We start from the raw sequence: 21,436 nt of genomic DNA on the forward strand, positions 1-21,436 counted from the left end.
TTGCATAAAAGTGATAATGCCCTCGAAGTCGGTGTTTGGAGGATATATTGGCAGGGTAACAGCACCCTTGCCAATATATCGTCCAGACACAGGCTTCTCGGGCATTATCACTTAAATGTAGCCTTAATGCCTACACTCTTAAACTCTTGATGGTTGCTAGACAGCGCCCTTTACTACTATCATCCTGGTAGTTCTAAACTTTGCCAGGAATGTCACTTCACCCATCTCTTCGCATAACCCACCACTATTTTCTTAATCACAAGTGGATGGATCCATAAAGAATTACTGTGGGAATAAATATCACTGAATGACAAAAATATTGTAATAAAGTAGGCTAATGCAATTGAAGGCATCCAATTGTTGTTTACTGAAACCCCAATGTCATCCAATTGTTATAATACATTTGATTGAAGCAATAGCCTACCCACATGTGGTCAACTATTTCAGCACCGTTTTGCTCTGCTTTGAGACAAGCTTGGGGTCTTGATAAATCAATGTCAGATTTTTTTTATCTCACTGAATCTCCTTTTGGTTATTAGGCTGGGGAAATGTTAGCTAAATTGAGCTGAGTGGTGCTAATGATCATCTTGTCTAGTTGGCTCATTTATTAGCACTGATCAGAACATTTTGCCAGCATGTTATGTAGATTAACAAGTGGATTATTTTGCTCTTCACTCGAAGTCGTTTAGTAGCCTAGCCTAGACCAAAAGCCTGTGACTTGTCTTAATCAATCAATGTGATTATATTTCACTGAATCTCCATCTGTATATTTGGTTAATTGTCTGGTTGGACAAATAAGTGGAGGTGGTATAGCTCATATATTCGTTGTCTCATCTATCACTGATCAGAAACATTTAGCACGCAATAATGTAGCCTAAATCCCGTGTAGGCCTATTATTTTGCTCGATCGCGTATAAGCAACCCCAAAAGCCCACGGAGGGTGTTCAAATGCTTTTGCAAATGATGAAGATACTCTGAATGTAAGACCCTACGCCTGCTCCCTAACAAAGCAGAGTAAGGGTAGGAAAGAGATGAAACTTGGATTAAAAAAGCATGGGCTTGCCTTGGGCTCTGTTTCAAAATATCACCTTTTTTTTTTATATGACAGGGGTTCCACATGTTGTTGCCATAATGCAAGTGTGGTTGTGTGGGAAAAATATTATTTGTATTTTATTCTGTTATATTTAATTATATTCTTAGCCTACTATATAATGTGTGTTGACTGTGTGTCTAGTCTGTTTAATGAACAAAATAACTATTGATTTAATGTGCATGCCGCAGCCATATACACTGCATAGATTAGTAACATAATTAAACTCAAAATATGCCATTCTATTCTTTTGAAAATACATTTTAGTCTTATGTTTCTTAGGACCTGCCTAAACGAATTAATAATGGATTTATTGAAATAGATGCCCTCCCACATCTGCACACCACTACTACCACTCGTTCCTGGCATGCCAGCATGTGCACAGGAGGTATAAAAGGTGTATGCAGGCGAGAATGTGGTAAAAATGGGCTTGTTTGTAAAAGGATCATATAAACATTGCCCAATTGTTTTTACAGGCCAAATACCTTAAATCTTATGTGAAAGCAGTATATGATTAATTTGCTCCCATTGGAAACGACAGGCTGTGGTCTATCTTAGGTCAGTTATAAAACATCTTTGGCATTACCTTTTTGGTTATTACTGTATTTATGGCCCAACCCATTGGTATCTGGGACCAATCAGACGGTCCGAATGTATTCGCGTTCTATAAATCCCTAGGAGTAAAATCCAGACTCATTGCAGAGAAGAAACAAACCTTCGTGTGTGTGGCTTTTGGCCGGAGAAATGAGTCTGGGTAGCCAGGTAAGTATTTCAATACATTAGTTCATTAATATAACCAAACATGTATACAGTTTTCCAGTTATGTTATTGCTTAAGTAAATGTATGAGGATTAAGGACCACTATTGTAATGATTTCCTTTATTAAGATCTCGTTATATAGGCCTGCTATTTGCTCAACACAGATTGCAGCAGCAAATATACCATTCTAATACAGGCATAGTTGGCAAGGATATTTTGCAGTCATTTTAGGGCACATAAATAAATCAATATTGTAAATCACAATAACAGTGGAGTGAATGTGTTTCTTTGGCTGTTTAATCCTGCCCTCTAGAGGCTGGAACCTTCCACTACCCTCCTATTGGGCCTATAAACCACACGATAGGCCTAAACCAGAGTACATATACAGTTACATTTTAGTCATTTAGCAGATGCAATCAGTGCATAGGCAAAACAACCACATATCACAATCATTGCAAGGAAGACAGAACCATCTAGGTCAGGAGGATGAGAGAGCAGACTATCTTCAGATATGGCTGAGAGGGGACATCTCTGTGCTCTCTACTTGTGTTTGTTGCCGAGGCTGTGTACGTTGTCTTCGACTGACATTTCCCAGGAACCCCTGCCAGCTCCTCTCTGTAGAGAAAAAGGAGATTCAAATGTTTAACTGTATGCATGCCAAAATGACTGATACAGTATATTAATGTCGATATACACTCAGTGGCCAGTTTATTAGGTAAACCACCCCATTCATGACAATGGTTTGCTTCTACAGACAGTGAGTCACGTGGCCGTGGCTTGCTATATGAAGCAGGCATTGAGGCATTCCGTTAATGTTCGATTGAACATTAGAATGGGCAAAACGAGTGACCTAATCGACTTTGAGCGTGGTATGATCGTCGGTGCCTGGCGCACCGGTTCCAGTATCTCAGAAACGGACGCCCTCTTGGACTATTTACACACGACAGTGTCTAGGGTTTACTGAGAATGGTGCGACAAACAAAAAACATCCAGTCAGCGCCAGTCCTGTGTGCGAAAACAGCTCGTTGATGAGAGGTCGAAGGAGAATGGCAAGAATCATGCAAGCTAACAGGCAGGCCACAAACAGGCAAATAACGGCGCAGTACAACAGTGGTGTACAGAACGGCATCTCGGAACGCACAACTCGTCGGTCCTTGTCACGGATGGCCTATTGCAGCAGACGACCACACCGGGTTCCACTTCTATCAGCTAAAAACAAGTTGGACCACCAACACTGGACAATTGAGGAGTGGAAAAACATTGCCTGTTCTGACGAATCACGGTTCCTGTTGTGTCATGCTGATGGCAGAGTCAGGATTTGGCGTAAGCAGCATAAGTCCATGGCCCCATCCTGCCTGGTGTCAACAGTACACCTGGTGTCTGGTGGCGGTGGTGTACGTTTTCCTGGCACACGTTAAGTCCCTTGATACCAATTGAGCAACGTTTGAATGCCACACCTTGTAGAATCCATGCCCTGAAGAATTCAGGGGGGTCCGACCCGGTACTAGATGGGTGTACCTACATTTGAATAGTACTGATTTGGACAGAAGAATATTATGTGATTCAGAAGCTGTAAAAATGCCTCCAAACCATAAACTCAAATAGTTTCTCTCTCCCCACACACACACACTCACACACACACACACACACACACACACACTAGGCCTATACCTCTGCCTAGCGTTCGGCTACTGTGTGTAGGGGACAGCCTGGCCGTATCTCCGCACCCTGGATCCTCATTGATTATGCCCAGGTTGGTGTTCCATTTATTCCAGTTGACTTCCTCCACTCTGAGACCAGACAGACAGACAAACAGACAGACAGACACATGCTCCAATTACTGTCCCTGAGTGTATGACACATCCATCAGCTGTCACAGAAAGCAGATCAATGATGCAGCACACCGTGTACCAGGCTGTGGTGCTGCTGTGCACAACGGCAGTGCATTCAGTCATTTAATTCTAGACACACAATCACACAGCTGTGGTTGTATGAGGGGCTTGAAATGATATTTTCCTGATATGATGGGTTCATGTCGAAATGGGTTAGTGTTGGGAATGATTGTCATGTTATTGATGTTGGAAGCAATCAAATCTATAGAATTCATCCTTTATTTTGTATGTTATCCAATAGGAATGTACAGGTATGTTCACATGTACTTTTGTCTGATACAACCAGGTTGTGATGTCTGAAATAATGAATCTATTCTCTCATCATTGATTCAACATCTACAGTATGTAAATAAATTGGCCACCTGAAGCACCATCGGCGGTCTTTCTCTCCAGCCCTGGTCCCCAGGTCCTTGTCCACCCCAGAACGAAGCCTCCTTCTCAAGCAGCGGGGCAGGCTCCTCTCCAGGTCCAGGATGGTGATGGCCCGCTGTAGACACACAGATGTTCATTACAATGAATGAGTTAAGACCAAACTATCCACAAAAACAAACAACACATTAGTGCCATTTCCCTGCGTCAGTCAGTTCGTCTATCTGTCCGTCAGTCAATCCGTGGTGGATCACCTGTAGTTTCCAGATGCTGGTGCTCTCCAGGGACATCTTCTCCACAGTGCGGCTCATGAGGGCGATGAGCATGTTGAGCAGCAGGATGTAGGTGAGCACGATGTAGGAGATTAGCAGCATGTAAAACACTTCCTTGTACTGGTATCTAGAAAAAAACACATTCCTTATTGCCTAAATAACTCCCACTTCTCCACCATGATAGCTAGTACAGTATATGGCATTGTTTAGCTGATGTGTGGTGAGCTTTCTGGCGCAAAAATGGCTGCCTTGGCATCACTGAGGTGGGTGCTAGAGATTAGTGGATAAGGTTGAGGAGAGTGCCCCTCCCTTCTATCTAAAGAGCCTTTTAGCATCTGGAAAATCAATTATTACCCCTCTGTGAACTCCAGGTCTCCCATGCCAATGGTGAACTTGAACAGCTCCATGATGGTGTGAGAGATGTTCCTGAAGGTGGGTTTCGTACACGAATCCTCCCCAGTGGGAGGGAAAAAGGTACGACCTTTTCCACCTGTGCTGTTTATTGGCTTTGCTGTATTATTGGCTGGCAATTCAGGTTCCATTAGCAAAGTGACCACCGCTGTGGAGGGACAGAGAATGCTTTATTACAGTCCATTGACAGAGTTTTTCTATATATATATATATATATATATATACACAGTGGGGAGAACAAGTATTTGATACACTGCCGATTTTGCAGGTTTTCCTACTTACAAAGCATGTAGAGGTCTGTAATTTTTATCATAGGTACACTTCAACTGTGAGAGACGGAATCAAAAATCCAGAAAATCACATTGTATGATTTTTAAGTAATTAATTTGCATTTTATTGCATGACATAAGTATTTGATACATCAGAAAAGCAGAACTTAATATTTGACACAGAAACCTTTGTTTGCAATTACAGAGATCATACGTTTCCTGTAGGTCTTGACCAGGTTTGCACACACTGCAGCAGGGATTTTGGCCCACTCCTCCATACAGACCTTCTCCAGATCCTTCAGGTTTCGGGGCTGTCGCTGGGCAATACAGACTTTCAGCTCCCTCCAAAGATTTTCTATTGGGTTCAGGTCTGGGGACTGGCTAGGCCACTCCAGGACCATGAGATGCTTCTTACGGAGCCACTCCTTAGTTGCCCTGGCTGTGTGTTTCGGATCGTTGTCATGCTGGAAGACCCAGCCACGACCCATCTTCAATGCTCTTACTGAGGGAAGGAGGTTGTTGGCCAAGATCTCGTGATACATGGCCCCATCCATCCTCTCCTCAATACGGTGCAGTCGTCCTGTCCCCTTTGCAGAAAAGCATCCCCAAAGAATGATGTTTCCACCTCCATGCTTCACAGTTGGGATGGTGTTCTTGGGGTTGTACTCATCCTTCTTCTTCCTCCAAACACGGCGAGTGGAGTTTAGACCAAAAAGCTCTATTTTTGTCTCATCAGACCACATGACCTTCTCCCATTCCTCCTCTGGATCATCCAGATGGTCATTGGCAAACTTCAGACGGGCCTGGACATGCGCTGGCTTGAGCAGGGGGACCTTGCGTGCGCTGCAGGATTTTAATCCATGACGGCATAGTGTGTTACTAATGGCTTTCTTTGAGACTGTGGTCCCAGCTCTCTTCAGGTCATTGACCAGGTCCTGACGTGTAGTTCTGGGCTGATCCCTCACCTTCCTCATGATCATTGATGCCCCACAAGGTGAGATCTTGCATGGAGCCCCAGACCGAGGGTGATTGACCGTCATCTTGAACTTCTTCAATTTTCTAATAATTGCGCCAACAGTTGTTGCCTTCTCACCAAGCTGCATGCCTATTGTCCTGTAGCCCATCCCAGCCTTGTGCAGGTCTACAATTTTATCCCTGATGTCCTTACACAGCTCTCTGGTCTTGGCCAATGTGGAGAGGTTGGAGTCTCTTTGATTGAGTGTGTGGACATGTGTCTTTTATACAGGTAACGAGTTCAAACAGGTGCAGTTAATACAGGTAATGAGTGGAGAACAGGAGGGCTTCTTAAAGAAAAACTAACCGGTCTGTGAGAGCCGGAATTCTTACTGGTTGGTAGGTGATCAAATACTTATGTCATGCAATAAAATGCAAATTAATTACTTAAAAATCATACAATGTGATTTTCTGGATTTTTGTTTTAGATTCCATCTCTCACAGTTGAAGTGTACCTATGATAAAACAATTACAGACCTCTACATGCTTTGTAAGTAGGAAAACCTGCAAAATCGGCAGTGTATCAAATATTTTTGATACAATATGAGTTTATACTCATATTGTTTGTTTATACTCTCAATTGTTTTCAGTGGTTTAGAAGTGTCACTGTACGAGGGAACTGTCATCTGCAATTTTGATAGGTCTTTTGATGATGTTAGAAGAATAAACAAATTCATGAGCCACTGACAGGCTGTGTTTGTGTCCCTGCGTGCAAAATTGACAGAAGAAAGATGAAATACCTGCTGAAAACCCAATGAGGAAGGTAACGTAGACAAAGAGAAAGCGCAAGATATCACTTAGGATCATCTACAAAGGGAAAAAAAGACAGAGTAAGAAAGAGAGTATCAAAGGAACTGTGGATTATAACTACAGCTTGGTCATAACACCAATGTTGTGCCAATGGTAGATACCCTGTGGCAATGAATCCTATAGCTTCTCTGTAAGAGTGTCACAGGGCCTGTATTCTAGAGTCTTAGTGTAGGAGAGCTGATCTAGGATCTGGTCCCTCCTGTACATAGAATTGTATTCAATATGATCTAAAAGGCAAGTGATCGTATATCAGCACTCGTACTCAGAGACTCTTTGTGAAAACAAGCCCTGGTATCCAGTATACCTTCTGTATCATGACACTGTAGATGCCCATGTGTCTGTATCCCCTGGAGAAGTAGAGCAGGTTGACCCAGCTGAGAGCCAGACACAGCACAAAAAAACCCAGGTACTCCTCCCTACCACAGCAGTACAGCACTGAGGAGGCCAGGAAGAAGATCGCCTGCAGAAAACTACACACAAAGGCAACTTGAAGTCAAGTGTTTCATCAACTCACTGCGGAAGAGAGTTGGAATCACAGAGAGATAACCTCTGACACTAGTGAAACACTAACTTCCTACACACACACATGCATAGAGCTGCCAAGAAACATTATCAACATGATTTAGAAAAACGTATCCTAAAATGTCAGGATAAAAGATAGCCTAGCACTGTGTTGGACTGCTCTGACTTCAGCATGTTATTATACAGTGTGTACCAGTAGGAGTGTGTGTGTCTAGCCCACAAGCTTGCAAGGCATTCTGAAAGATGTGGTGTTGTCCTTATTAGAACTTCTTCTAATCCCTTAGTTATTGTTAAAGTATCTAATGTTATTACGTTCAATGCAGGGGCAGCTGATACATAATCTATCAAATAATTAGTGTGTGTGGAGAGATTTTGTATGATTTACAAAAGGATTTCACTGTATCCGTCAATCAGCAAAGTGTCCAGGCTTGGACGTTTTCTCTTCAAGTCTAATATCTTGGGATAGAAAAAGAAAACATTTGATAAACCGCACTTTTGAATACAGTTTTATTAAATGATATTTCAAACATTTAGGCCGGGATTCAATCCAATCGCGCTTGTAGACAACACAGCTTTTACAGGCAATCGTACCGCGTTAATGGAGATCGCATTCAAGGAATGTCGGCTCAATTAGAAAATACCTTTAAATGTCAAGCGCGCTATAACACGTATGTAGCGCGGATCGGAATTAATCCCGGCCTTAATTCAAATTTAATCAAAGCACATCACACATGCACACATACCCCTCCTACGAAGAAATAGAAGGCTCCCGCTGCTGTAAAAAGCTGCCCGGCGAGTCGCAGGTACTCCTGTCTGGTATGCTCCAGAGTAAAAGGTGGCTGGATATCAGTGGGTGAGAGAAGAAATTGAGCTGAAGTTAAAATAACTCTCATTGGACAGCACTTTGGCAACACTTTGGGCGGCAGGTAGCCTAGTGGTTAGAGCGTTGGCCCAGTAACCGAAAGGTTGCTGGTTTCGAATACCTGAGCCATCAAGGTGACACATCTGTCGATGTGTCCTTGAGCAAGGCATTTAACCCTAATTTGCTCCAGGGGCGCCGTACTACAATGGCTGACCCTGTAAAACAACACATTTCACTGCACCTATATGTGACAATAAAAAAACTAATAATAAATAATAATTTGATCTCCTCTATAGCTGAATGATGTTAGCATGGATCCAAACTTAATTGCTTCGGATCCATCCAGGCTAGAATAATGTAGCTTATTGTGATAATGCAAAGACCTCACCGTTCCTTTCTTCCTGTTGTAGGCGATAGCAGTGAAGACCGAGAGGTAAACCAGGTAAACCAGGAAGTTGAAGAAAAACATCCGAGCTGCGAACTTGTCCCACTTCTCCTCCAGTAGCCTGTTCAGAGGCTCAATCTGCAGCATCTCATGGCGATTCTGAAATTATATTTGATAATATTTATATAATATAGCCACACTTTTATGCTAGTAGATCTATCTTTTAGTCTTTCTCTCTTTAGAGACACACACAGAGAGGTTGGAGCACAGCTGCACAGGGTCAATCACAGTGCAGCACTCATGGAGCAGTTTAGGGGTTAAGTGCCTTGCTCAAGGGCACAACAGCAGGAAATGGCATCTAGAGCCCCATTTATACCTGGTGCAAACATGAGTCCTTCCTAATGTTGTCCATATTCTGATTAGTCAGTGCTATCCGGGCTCCTTGGGACGTCCATACTCTAAACCCTTACCCTAACCTTAACCCCTACCCTTACCCTAACCATAACCCTTACCTAACCCTAACCTTAACCCTTAGCTTAACCATTTAAAATGTCAACTGCAATGGGGTAGAGATGTCCCAAGCATCCCGGATAGCACGGACCCATTCTGATTGTGCCCATATTCTTTAGACAGGTGTAGATGGTTAAGATGCTCATCCCCAGAATCTTTTTACGTGTCTATTTTCAAAGGATAAAGCTAAGAACATTAATAACTTCATAGTTAAGAACACTAAAGCAATATGGAAGAAAATGAAACGTATTCTACAAGAACCAATATCACTCCCTAAAAACACAACCCTATGGAACAATCCTTGGATAGCTTTCCAGAATTCACCGATAAATTGGACCACATGGAAAACTAAAGGCATAGAAACTGTAAATTACTTGGTAATAGGAAATACATGTATTTACATTACAGCTTTAAAAAGCAATATTTTCAAAGACATGCAATTTAAAAGTGTTATATCACAGAATCTTTTGGACATCAGAGCAATCTTGCGGGAATCCTATTTGAGTCAGAAAAGGATATTCACATGATAGGTAAACTATACAAAACCTTGCAGAGAGCCTATCCAACTGACAACCTCTTAGAAAAATATATAAACTATTGGAACCAAGACATAAAAATAACTGATATTGTTGGAACATAACTAACAAGATTACAGTTAACAAAAAGTTATGCTTAATCCAGTATAAATTAATTTATAGAATGTATTTATATTGAGACAAAATTCACAAATTCTACAGCACAAAGGCAGAGTCATGTCTGAAATTTAAAACTAATAATGACTCAATAATCCATGCCTTCTGGGAATGTTAGAAAGTCCAAAAGTTATGGGCGGAGTTAGAAAGTTGGCTTTCAGAAGTATTACAATGTAAATGTACTTTTAATCCATCAGTCTGTATATTTCAAGACATGGCATATGAGGGGGTGCAGTGAGATACCCAATGCGTTGGACGATACTTCACTCGTCAATCATCTTTAAAAAACATATACTTAAAAAGTGGAAATCAACCAATCCTCCGTCGTTACGCAATGGAAAGGTCAAATGCTTTATCTAAAAATTGAAAGTGCGTGGGCTATGGAGAGAAACAAAATGGTGCAGTTTGAGGTCATGTGGCATAGAGTGATGTGGGCCCTGGAGATGGGGGTGTGTGCTAGTGGGTCAGGGCAGGTGTGATGTAGTTGATGTTTGTACGATGTTGTCGTTTGTATGTGTATGTTTTGTATTGTTTATAAAATATAAAATAAAATATAAAAATATTTTTAAAAAGATGCATTTTGATCTGATTGTGATCTGATCTTCCTGACCACCTTCAGAGGTAGTCAGGCACATGTTATGTCTGGAAGTGTAGACGAATCTGGACAGTGAAACCATTTAAATGATCATTATCCAGCCCTCTAAAATCATTGACAGGTGGCACCATTGACTCAGGCCATCAATATTATGTGTCTTAAAATAAATAAATAAACAAATATTATTTTGAAAGAATACCTCTCAAATAATTTGCATAGAGGGAGGGATCAGCAAATTTGGTCACAATGCAGACACAGTGGACAGATGTGTAGACGCATGTCTGAAAATCTGGCCACAATCAGAATGTGGACAAGACCAGGACAAAGGTGGCATGTTAGCACTAGGTATAAACAGGGCTTATGATTTGCTCATTATTATATGAATGTGACTCACAGGCATGTCACTGCTGTAGACTATGATCTCCAGGACAGAGTTCTTCTCGTAGGAGTCCAGTGAGGCCAGGTCATACAGGGAGGAGTGGACGGGTCCGTAAACCCACTCAGTGAATTTACGGGACAGGTGTCTGGTCTCCCTCTTCTGGAATTCACGATGCATCATGTGCTTAAATAGCTAGAGGAGGAATACAACAATTGATTTACACGTAATGGAAGGATGTAGCAGATTATGATAAACACATATGGAGGAACAATGCATTTTCTTCGGACGTCTAACAGGAACAAAATATTACAATGAAGATGAGATTATATAATTTGGAAACAACAAACTGTTGATCTGTTCTCCAGAAGGTCTTTAGTGGGCCGATCACCATTACAACATCACTCCATATTGGACTCCTCCTTTACCCCGATTTTGCCAGTCTTGGCAGCCAGTTTTATAGTCGTCAGGCCCTGGTTGTTCTCTATGTCCTCCAGCCTCCATTTGGGGTGCAGGCGGGCAGCCGTGGTGAGTATGTAGTCGTACATAGAGGTGATGAAGTCAGTGTTCTCTGGTGTGTTATCAGCCACCACCACCAGGGCATGCAGCACCATGTTACCCAGGGAATCCTTCTCCCTCACGTCCACACGCTGGTAGGCGTTCTCCAGCAGGAAGTCCACCACCTCAGGCTGGTTGGTGCACGCAGCCAGGGACAGAGGCAGCTCACCTATAAATACATTTGCCCTCAATTCAATGTCCTTTCTATTACCCTACCCACCACAACAGTGACAACTGTGTTCCCTTAGTTATAAAGAAGGGAATGGTTATTCTCAGAGGGATGACTAGACGCCTGACAAGCAGAAGAGTGTTGTCAAACCTACCAGAGAAGGATACTGTTCAAGGCTCAGTGATACTGACACACTCACCAAAGTAGAAGCTGGGTCCATCATGGAGCTGGAAGAATTTCCCACAGGCTTTGGCATGGACGTTTGCTCCTTTCTTGATCAATAGCTCAACAAAATAGGTGCTCCTTCTCTCAATGGCAATATGAAGGGCTGTTTGGCCTATTTGATCCGTAGATACAAAGGATAGACTATCAGAAAATGCATGGCCTTACATACAGTGCCTCCGGAAAGTATTCAGATCCCTTGACCTTTTCCACATTTGGTATTTTCTATGTTTTTATTTCAAGTCAGGTAAGAACAAATTCTTAGTTACAATGATGGCCTGTTAGGTTACGGCCTTATTCTAAAATTGATTAAATTGTTTTTTTCCCTCATCAATCTACACACATTACCCCATAATGACAAAGCAAAAACAGGTGTTTATATAATTTTGCTAATTTATATTTAAAAATATATATATATATCACATTTATACAAGTATTTAGACCCTTTACTCATTACTTTGTTGAAGCACCTTTGGCAGCGATTACAGCCTCAAGTCTTCTTGGGTATGACGCTACACGCTTGGCACACTTGTATTTGGGGAGTTTCTCCAATTCTTCTGTGCAGATCCTCTCAAGCTCTGTCAGGTTGGATGGGGAGCGTTGCTGCACAGCTATTTTCAGGTCTCTCCAGAGATGTTCGATCGGGTTCAAGTCCTGGCTGGGCCACTCAAGGACATTCAGAGAGGGATGGATGCCAGGTTTCCTCCAGACGTGACGTTTGGCATTCAGGCCAAAGAGTTCAATCTTGGTTTCATCAGACCAGATAATCTTGTTTCTCGTGGTCTGAGAGTCCTTAGGTGCCTTTTGGCAAACTCCAAGCGGGCTGTCATGTGCCTTTTACTGAGGAGTGGCTTCCGTCTGGCCACTCTACCATAAAGGCCTGATTGGTGGAGTGCTGCAGAGATGGTTGTCCTTCTGGAAGGTTCTCCCATCTCCACAGAGGAACTCTAGAGCTCTGTCAGAGTGACCATCAGGTTCTTGGTCACCTCCCTGACCAATGCCCTTCTCCCCCGATTGCTCAGTTTGGCCAGGCGGCCAGCTCTAGGAAGAGTCTTGGTGGTTCCAAACTTCTTCCATTTAAGAATGATGGAGGCCACTGTGTTCTTGGGGATCTTCAAAGCTGCATAATTTTTTTGGTAACCTTCCCCAGATCTGTGCCTCGACACAATCCTGTCTCTGAGCTCTACGGACAATTCCTTCGACCTCATGGCTTGGTTTTTGCTCTGACATGCACTGTCAACTGTGGGACCTTATATAGCCTTTCCAAATTTCCATTTCCATTTTAGTCATTTAGCAGACGCTCTTATCCAGAGCAATTAGGGTTAAGTGCCTTGCTCAAGGGCACATCGACAGATTTTTCACCTAGTCTCTGGGATGAGAACCAGCGACCTTTCAGGTACTGGCACAACGCTCTTAACCACTAAGCTACCTGCCGCGCAAATCATGTCCAATCAATTGAATTTACCACAGGTGGACTGCAATCAAGTTGTAGAAACATCTCAAGGATGATCAATGGAAACAGAATGCACCTGAGCTCATTTTCGAGTCTCATATCAAAGGGTCTGAATACTTATGTAAATAAGGTATTTCTGTTTTTGTTTTTTTTATACATTTGCAAAACTTTCTAAAAACCTGTTTTCGCTTTGTCATTATGGGATATTGTGTGTAAATTGCTGAGGATTATTATTTTTTAAATCCATTTTAGAATAAGGCGTAACAAAATGTGGGAAAAGTCAAGGGGTCTGAATACTTTCCGAAGGCACTGTATACACTTACATGACCGTATTTGTATGTTACATTGGTTGAGGGCTGTGTACATAAAACTGAGTTTTAGAGGCATGTGTGGAATAAATGAACAACATCAAGTAATGATAATTCTGGTTATATGAAAGTTCACCTTTGTAATAGCTGTCTGTGTATGCAGCATTTACAAATTCCTTGATGTCCCCCATCTTCTCTGAGATGTCAAGGAGATATTCAATTGTGTTATTTCTGCCGTTTCTCAGATTCAGTAGAGCCTTCAGCAAGACATTTTTACCATACGATTGATCTAGGAGAGCAAGAGGTGAAAGAATGGGGTATAAAGTAATACACTTGAGGGTCAGCGTTAGTGTTACAGCTATAGGTACAATGTATTACCACTCTAGGGTTAGGGGTAGGGTTGAGGTTAGGGTTAGAGTTGAACTGGGACATGGACATGAAGTTAAAGTTAGGATGGATGCTAGTGTTAGGGTTTAACTGGAATGTGGACATGAAGCTAGGGTTAAGGTTGGATTGGGGTGCGGGCATGAACCTAGGGATAGGGTTAGGGTAATGGCTAGAGTTAGAGTTGAGCCAGGGTGTGGACTTTAAGCTAGCGTTAGGTTTAGGGTAATGGCTAGAGTTAGGGTTGAGCTGGGGTGTGAACATTAAGCTAGGGTTAGATTTAGGGTTTGGGTTAAGCCGGGGTATGGACATGAAGCTAGGGTTAAGGTTGAGCCAGTGTGTGGACATGAAGGTAGGGTTAGGTTAATGGCTAGTGTCATGACTCTCCCTGGGTGAGGATCAAAGGCCTCCCATCAGCTTGGCAAATGGCCGACAACAACCAGATCCTCTTACCCACAGGGGGCTGTTCTGGTCTTGACACCTTAATACTGCCATAAATTAGAGATGAGAATCTATATCTGGCACTCCAGAATGGTGAAAGTGATGCCTTTGTTTCAGATACTTTTTGCTGCCCAAAAACTTCAACATCCAACAATGAACATTGGGACAATATATTTCAACATCCAAACGTTGGGAATGATGAGAAATGGAATATGGAAAATTAATGTATATTTTGTGATGTCATTAAAAATGGTATGAAGGCGTTATAATGAAAACATTGTGACTTGAAGAGCTTTTACATTGTGTATATCAGGTTTACATCCAATATGTTGTGTAGAAAATATCAAGGAGGAAGACAATGTTTTCGTGAAGATAGGAATGTGATTTTAGCTTTCTAACAAAATCATAGTGATGATAATACTTTTGCCTCGTAACTAGCCACGCCCGAGGGAGCTCAGAGAGCATGTCAGTACGACGGAAACGGCCCTCTTTACCAGAGTGTATAAAAGATTGAGATAAGAAATATCAGATCAGACTAGACGGACCTCAAGCTGCAGCTTTCGTCCATATTGGTCCCGACCCTGAAAATCAACACGAGGTGAAGACGACAAAGTTGCCTCCACTAACAATCAATGTTACGGCTGAGTAGCTGTTCTAAGTACTGTATCTAAGAAGGTGAATTTAAGTGGGACCATCATGTTACTCTCTTCAAGCCATCATCTGCTACACTGCTCTCATCACCCCACAGGGAATCATCGACACGGCTGATTAGCCATCCTCAGAAGACCACTTCCAGAACAAGTGAAAGTAAACAGACAACTAAGAAGAAGGACATTGTGACCTCTTGTGGACAATATGAGCCTTACATCTAAAAGGCCATCCAAAAGAGAAGGCCCAATCAACCCTTTCCCACGAAGGCCTGGGTCCAACAGAGATACACAACGAAGACCTCCAACACGTAAATACATGCATTGCTTTTCTTCCCAAACGGGCGGCAGTTCGGGGCAAAGTATTAGGATTACTGTGAGCATAGGTCCATGTGTATCCAAGTGTTTTCTCTCTCTCTCTCTCTCTCTTTAACTCGCCATCTTTTGTAACAAGTGTCATATTGTGTTAGTCCGCTAAGGACCGGTTTTCATTGTATTACGTTTCTAATCCCTACCTATACCGTGTACGTGTTTGTATCTTGTGTTATCCAATTTGTAAGTCGCTTTGGATAAGCGCGTCTGCTAAATGACGTAAATGTAATGTAAATGTTATCATTTTTAATTAGTTAGTAAATAAATAATGAAATCAATTTGTGTGGTACGGAATGATCAGTAAGACCCGGGTTCGTGCAGACTTAAAGAGCCTACGACTTTCAGAGCCTACGACTTTCAGAATGAGACTGATATTAGGTAAATGATTAATAAATGACTGTTAAATGATAAGAGATATCTAGATATCTTTAGAGTTAATTCGGAAACGGTAACTCGTTAAACAACTTTTCCCGTGGTGCCCCAAACTCCTAATGAGTTAATTGTTACATGATTAATTTAATCTAGTAACAATTAAACATAGTAGGTCATTATTCGATAAATAATAGTCATCACAATAATGAAAGTCACGTCACGACACTAGGTTTTGGGTTGAGCCAGGGTGTGGACATCAAGCTAGGGTTAGGGTAATGGGTAGGGTTAGGATTGATTCGAGGTGTGGACATGAAGCTAAGGTTAGGGTTAGTTTACAATACTCATTACACTATAATAACACAAGTAGTTACACAGCAATAATAGCACTGTAATGTAAAGTGTTACCCTAAAATGCTACAATTATACAATACTATATACTGTAACGCATAGTCCCCCTCACACTCAGTGTTGGAGAGCTTCTTCTTGGACTGATGCAAGTACTGATGCAGCCCCTCCAGCTTCATGACATCACCAGTGGACACGGCCTCAAACAGCCTCTTGATGTCAAACCTCTTGCTGTCCCTCTCCTCTTTGTTCTCCTCCAAACCTCGTACTTTCCTACAAAGAAAAATATGTTCGACTTTAGTATTGGGAAAGCATTTCTTCTTCAATTGGAAACAAAAAACTAATGGTCTTTCCCAAAAGGGCTTCAAAACAAAGACCTTATTCGCATGTTATATTGTAAATGAACTTCTGATTAACAAAACCGCCTCCCTGAGGGAAGACAGCTGTGTCTTCTCAAACAGTATTAACAATGTTATTAGTGTGACTTAGCCCTACAATCAGGCTTTAAACACCATTTGTCTCCATACAGTACAATATGTGATATTATATTCAGTGAATGTGCTGTCTCACTTGTCAAAATTGAGATTGAATCTGATCTTGGGAGCAGCCTCCTCCAGCTCCTCCTGGTAGTCTGAGTCCATGGGGGATTTGGGCCCCCCCGAACTGCCCATGCCTAGGGCAGACACCAGCCGGTCAGGCTTCTTCACCTGTCTGCTCTGTGCCCTCTCATCATCCGTCCTGTCATCCGTCTCCAGAGAGAAGGAAGGGTACTCTGGGCCCTTAGACTTGCTCATAATGACTCCTCAGACTGGACGTCTAGAGGAGGAGTTACAGTGATATCACATCATAGTCATGTAAATACAGTATGTTCAGTATATCATAAATCCCCTGAGAGGATTGACAAATTCTAATTGAATTGAATTTTTCTGCAGTGAGGGACTGCATTCATGGTTCTCTTCCTGAGTTTTGGCATGATCAAATATTGCTTGGTCTTACACATTTTAATAACTTGACATTGACTTTACAATTTCCTCCATTTATCTAGATCCTCTGAAACATAATAAGAGAGTTGACCTCTGAATACACCAGCTTTTAGACATGTGATGTTTCACCCCCAGGGGGCTAACAAAGCTGGTTATTTATTAGCACTTCCCCATGACAACTGTAACTAATACAAAACTCTATCCAGGCCTGGAACCCTTTCTTTACTTAAATAACTGAAAAAACATTCCCAGACAGTTCAGCTGAAAATTAGGACAGCCATTACTGAGACACAATGTAAATAATCTAAATTCTCTTCAAGAGAAGCTGATCCGAATGAATCATTATTATGGGGATTTAAATGATTTCTCGTAAAAAGGATGGCATGAGAATTGACTTGTTTTGCTATTTCCCTGTAGATGCCCTAGAAAAGAGGAAGGGGGTTGACAGTGACTCAGAGTGAAACTCTGAAGTCTTCTCTGCCTACCATGAGGGGAACAACACGTAAGGAACATCTAGATCTATCTCATTCTCATCAAATATTTTCGTTTATGATACCCTTGAGACAAATGAATGAAATAATACAGAACTGTGTTACTAGGGGCTACAGCATTCTGAAAACAAATAATCTAATGCTCAACATTAGTCACGTTTTTTTTTTTTGCATATTGTTATTCTGCTGATCCATTACTGTAAAACAAATTAGTGTAACCTCAGGTCCATTTGCATGGCACCACACACGCTCAGTGTAAAACAGTGTGCAGCACGTGAACAATGTCTCATATCCACTCTATGAGATCATGTCTGTATGCATAATTGATGTCGGCATTTTGCTGTCACTTGACGTACATTATAGATCCTCATCTACTCATCTAATGCTGCTGGAACCATTGGGGCTCAAGATGGCTTCTTCCTCTCAGACAAGAAAGGCTATTTTCTGATGCGGTGTCATATGATTAAAAACCCCTCCCTACTTACAAAAAAACTAAACCACAGTGTCTACCAACTGTAGCACATAAACGATGAGATCTCTCCCACCACAACATATTGTCTGTTCCTCATTTGAACACATTATTGTTTTTCTTATGCTAATGGAGCATTTTCACATTAACTGCAGTATAGCTGAAACTCAGGCTGAATAATCTATTGTTGGGCTTGTTTTATTCTGCTCTGATAGTCTTTATGTAACGGTGTACATTTGAATTGTCCTCATGTGCAGACCTTGTTTAAAAACGACTAGACTGGTAGACAATGACATCATGGATCATCATGGAAACAAAGCAATTTTAGAATCACAGTTTCAGACACATCTAACTAATAACTAGCATGCAAACATGCAAAACCAAACAGTGAGCAATTGTAATTTGGTTATATATAGGTGTCTGCTAGTAGCCTGCCCTACAGTACAGTTTCTCACAGTGATCTCATGCACAACATGTCGACAGGAGTGAATGTTTACAGTTTGGAGAGAATTCAGTTATAGCAATAGAAGAACTGAACCCTGCCACATAAACAAATGCAAAGCCATCATCAACACCTGCTTATGATTCAACAATTCAAATATGGACATGAAACCATTTGGGACCTGAAGGTCTAACATACAGATAACTGTACTTACACAGAGATGAATTAATTCCTTCCACGCAAGTACAAAGATAATTTCACAGAGTGCTCTGTTGGATCACATTTTCTCTTATGTCTCTGTCTATCATATCATCCTTATATTAAATAAACATCTTAAATACACAACCGTAAGACAATTCAACCTCTATGGACAGAGGGTGTGTGTGTATGTTTGAATCTTACTCACTACTACTGTGAGTAGTAGGGAGGGATACTATGGATAAAGCGATGGGGATGAGCTTGGAGAGCAGAGCGAGAGTCAGATGCAGAAAGATAGTTAGAGCCCATCCCCAGGGAGTATCAGAGCACATTACCACCAGAGAGAGCTCTGCTCTGAGAGCTTAAAAGGCTACATGGCTGACCTTAGGTGTTATTGACCCGGCCTCTGTAGCACTGCTGAGAGAGCAATGATAAAGTGACCAGGAGATGCACAAAGGAATGAAGCTAATTCTTATGAATGTTGACAAATAACTGATTTAATGTAAAGGTGTTTTGTTAACATTATATTCAAAAGTAAATGCACATCCGTTTAGCCATTGGCTCTTATTTACTGTATGCATAAGAACCATATGTATACTATATCCCTATTGATAGAAACATAGAATACCACATACATACATTGATAAGGTGTTGAACCAACATTCTTAGTAAATCCTCAACGTTTGCATACACACATATTCAGTGCACACAATGGCATGGTAAAATTCTGCATTTCACAATCTCTGCTTCAAAAGTAAGTTCCAGTATCCTGACTTGCCCCTTGTTGTACAACATTATGTTGCAAATTCTTAAAGCCAAAATATCATCCCCTTCTCATTACTTTACACATTGAGTAGCCTACAACATTTTCCACAGCTGATCAGAGGTTTTCTAATATCCTCATAAGACCTAATGGTACTGTGTAGTTAGTTAGAGGCACAGGCATCTATCTTCTTGAATACGGTATATGTCATAACAATGTAATAACACAAACATTGATTTTTAATCTAATCGTACATAATTACATATTATCAGATGATACATTACTTACTTATTGTTTTGAATGTGTCTCTTGTCACAAGGGGCTTCCTTCTCCTTTTATATAACATTCAATTCAGTAAGCGTTTCTTCTTCTTTCTTTCAGAACAACTTTGCAGAGCTTCCTGAGTGCCTGCCTTCTCTCAGATCTGCTGTTGGTGAGTCTGTTCCTGTGACTAACATTGTGGTCGGAAAAAAACTTGTCTTGTGAGATTAGACTTATATACTGTAGTTAGAGCGATCAACAAACGTTATGACTTCTTTTACATGCTATGATTTTACATTTACATTTACATTTACGTCATTTAGCAGACGCTCTTATCCAGAGCGACTTACAAATTGGTGCATTCACCCTATAGCCAGTGGGATAACCACTTTACAATTTATTTTTATTTTTATTTTTTATATTTTTTTTGGGGGGGGGGGTAGAAGGATTACTTTATCCTATCCCAGGTATTCCTTAAAGAGGTGGGGTTTCAAATGTCTCCGGAAGGTGGTGAGTGACTCCGCTGTCCTGGCGTCGTGAGGGAGCTTGTTCCACCATTGGGGTGCCAGAGCAGCGAACAGTTTTGACTGGGCTGAGCGGGAACTATGCTTCCGCAGAGGAAGGGGAGCCAGCAGGCCAGAGGTGGATGAACGCAATGCCCTCGTTTGGGTGTAGGGACTGATGAGAGCCTGAAGGTACGGAGGTGCCGTTCCCCTCACTGCTCCATAGGCAAGCACCATGGTCTTGTAACGGATGCGAGCTTCAACTGGAAGCCAGTGGAGTGTGCGGAGGAGGGGGGTGACGTGAGAGAACTTGGGAAGGTTGAACACCAGACGGGCTGCGGCATTCTGGATGAGTTGTAGGGGTTTAATGGCACAGGCAGGGAGCCCAGCCAACAGCGAGTTGCAGTAATCCAGACGGGAGATGACAAGTGCCTGGATTAGGACCTGTGCCGCTTCCTGTGTAAGGCAGGGTCGTACTCTCCGAATGTTGTAGAGCATGAACCTGCAGGATCGGGTCACCGCCTTGATGTTAGCGGAGAACGACAGGGTGTTGTCCAGGGTCACGCCAAGGCTCTTCGCACTCTGGGAGGAGGACACAACGGAGTTGTCAACCGTGATGGCGAGATCATGGAACGGGCAGTCCTTCCCCGGGAGGAAGAGCAGCTCCGTCTTGCCAGGGTTCAGCTTGAGGTGGTGATCCGTCATCCATACTGATATGTCTGCCAGACATGCAGAGATGCGATTCGCCACCTGGTTATCAGAAGGGGGAAAGGAGAAGATTAGTTGTGTATCGTCAGCGTAGCAATGATAGGAGAGGCCATGTGAGGATATGACAGAGCCAAGTGACTTGGTGTATAGGGAGAAAAGGAGAGGGCCTAGAACTGAGCCCTGGGGGACACCAGTGGTGAGAGCACGTGGTGCGGAGACAGCTTCTCGCCACGCCACTTGGTAGGAGCGACCGGTCAGGTAGGACGCAATCCAGGAGTGAGCCGCGCCGGAGATGCCCAGCTCGGAGAGGGTGGAGAGGAGGATCTGATGGTTCACAGTATCAAAGGCAGCAGACAGGTCTAGAAGGACAAGAGCAGAGGAGAGAGAGTTAGCTTTAGCAGTGCGGAGAGCCTCCGTGACACAGAGAAGAGCAGTCTCAGTTGAATGACCAGTCCTGAAACCTGACTGGTTTGGATCAAGAAGGTCATTCTGAGAGAGATAGCAAGAGAGTTGGCTAAA

The 21,436-nt window shown here is 42.2% G+C and overlaps 1 protein-coding gene across 1 annotated transcript; it reads right to left on the bottom strand.

The window, feature by feature from the left end:
- Positions 1–1,854: 1,854 nt before the first annotated feature.
- On the bottom strand, positions 1,855–19,886 carry LOC311142493 (transient receptor potential cation channel subfamily V member 1-like). The gene is made up of 17 exons (XM_084178145.1): positions 19,734–19,886; positions 16,670–16,915; positions 16,215–16,372; positions 13,675–13,827; positions 11,755–11,892; positions 11,257–11,555; positions 10,847–11,023; positions 8,659–8,814; positions 8,152–8,247; positions 7,794–7,864; positions 7,191–7,356; positions 6,817–6,883; positions 4,737–4,941; positions 4,365–4,509; positions 4,104–4,228; positions 3,521–3,639; positions 1,855–2,464 (listed from the first exon to the last, which is right to left on the bottom strand). The coding sequence occupies exons 2-17, from the start codon at positions 16,891–16,893 to the stop codon at positions 2,355–2,357; spliced, it is 2,409 nt and encodes an 802-aa protein (XP_084034271.1). The 5' UTR covers positions 16,894–16,915; positions 19,734–19,886; the 3' UTR covers positions 1,855–2,354.
- Positions 19,887–21,436: the final 1,550 nt, after the last annotated feature.

The sequence above is a fragment of the Coregonus lavaretus genome (assembly GCF_964263955.1).
Source record: "Coregonus lavaretus genome assembly, chromosome: 15".
Classification (NCBI taxonomy): Eukaryota; Metazoa; Chordata; class Actinopteri; order Salmoniformes; family Salmonidae; genus Coregonus; species Coregonus lavaretus.

Excerpts from the sequence above, each read along its gene's own strand:
- LOC311142493 (XM_084178145.1), bottom strand. The coding sequence starts at position 16,893 with ATGAGCAAGTCTAAGGGCCCAGAGTACCCTTCCTTCTCTCTGGAGACG. Across the intron at positions 13,828-16,214 it reads GAAGCTCTCCAACACTGAGT|ATCAATCGTATGGTAAAAAT; the intron begins GTGAGGGGGACT and ends TTGCTCTCCTAG. Across the intron at positions 2,465-3,520 it reads TAGCCGAACGCTAGGCAGAG|AGAGGAGCTGGCAGGGGTTC; the intron begins GTATAGGCCTAG and ends TTTTCTCTACAG.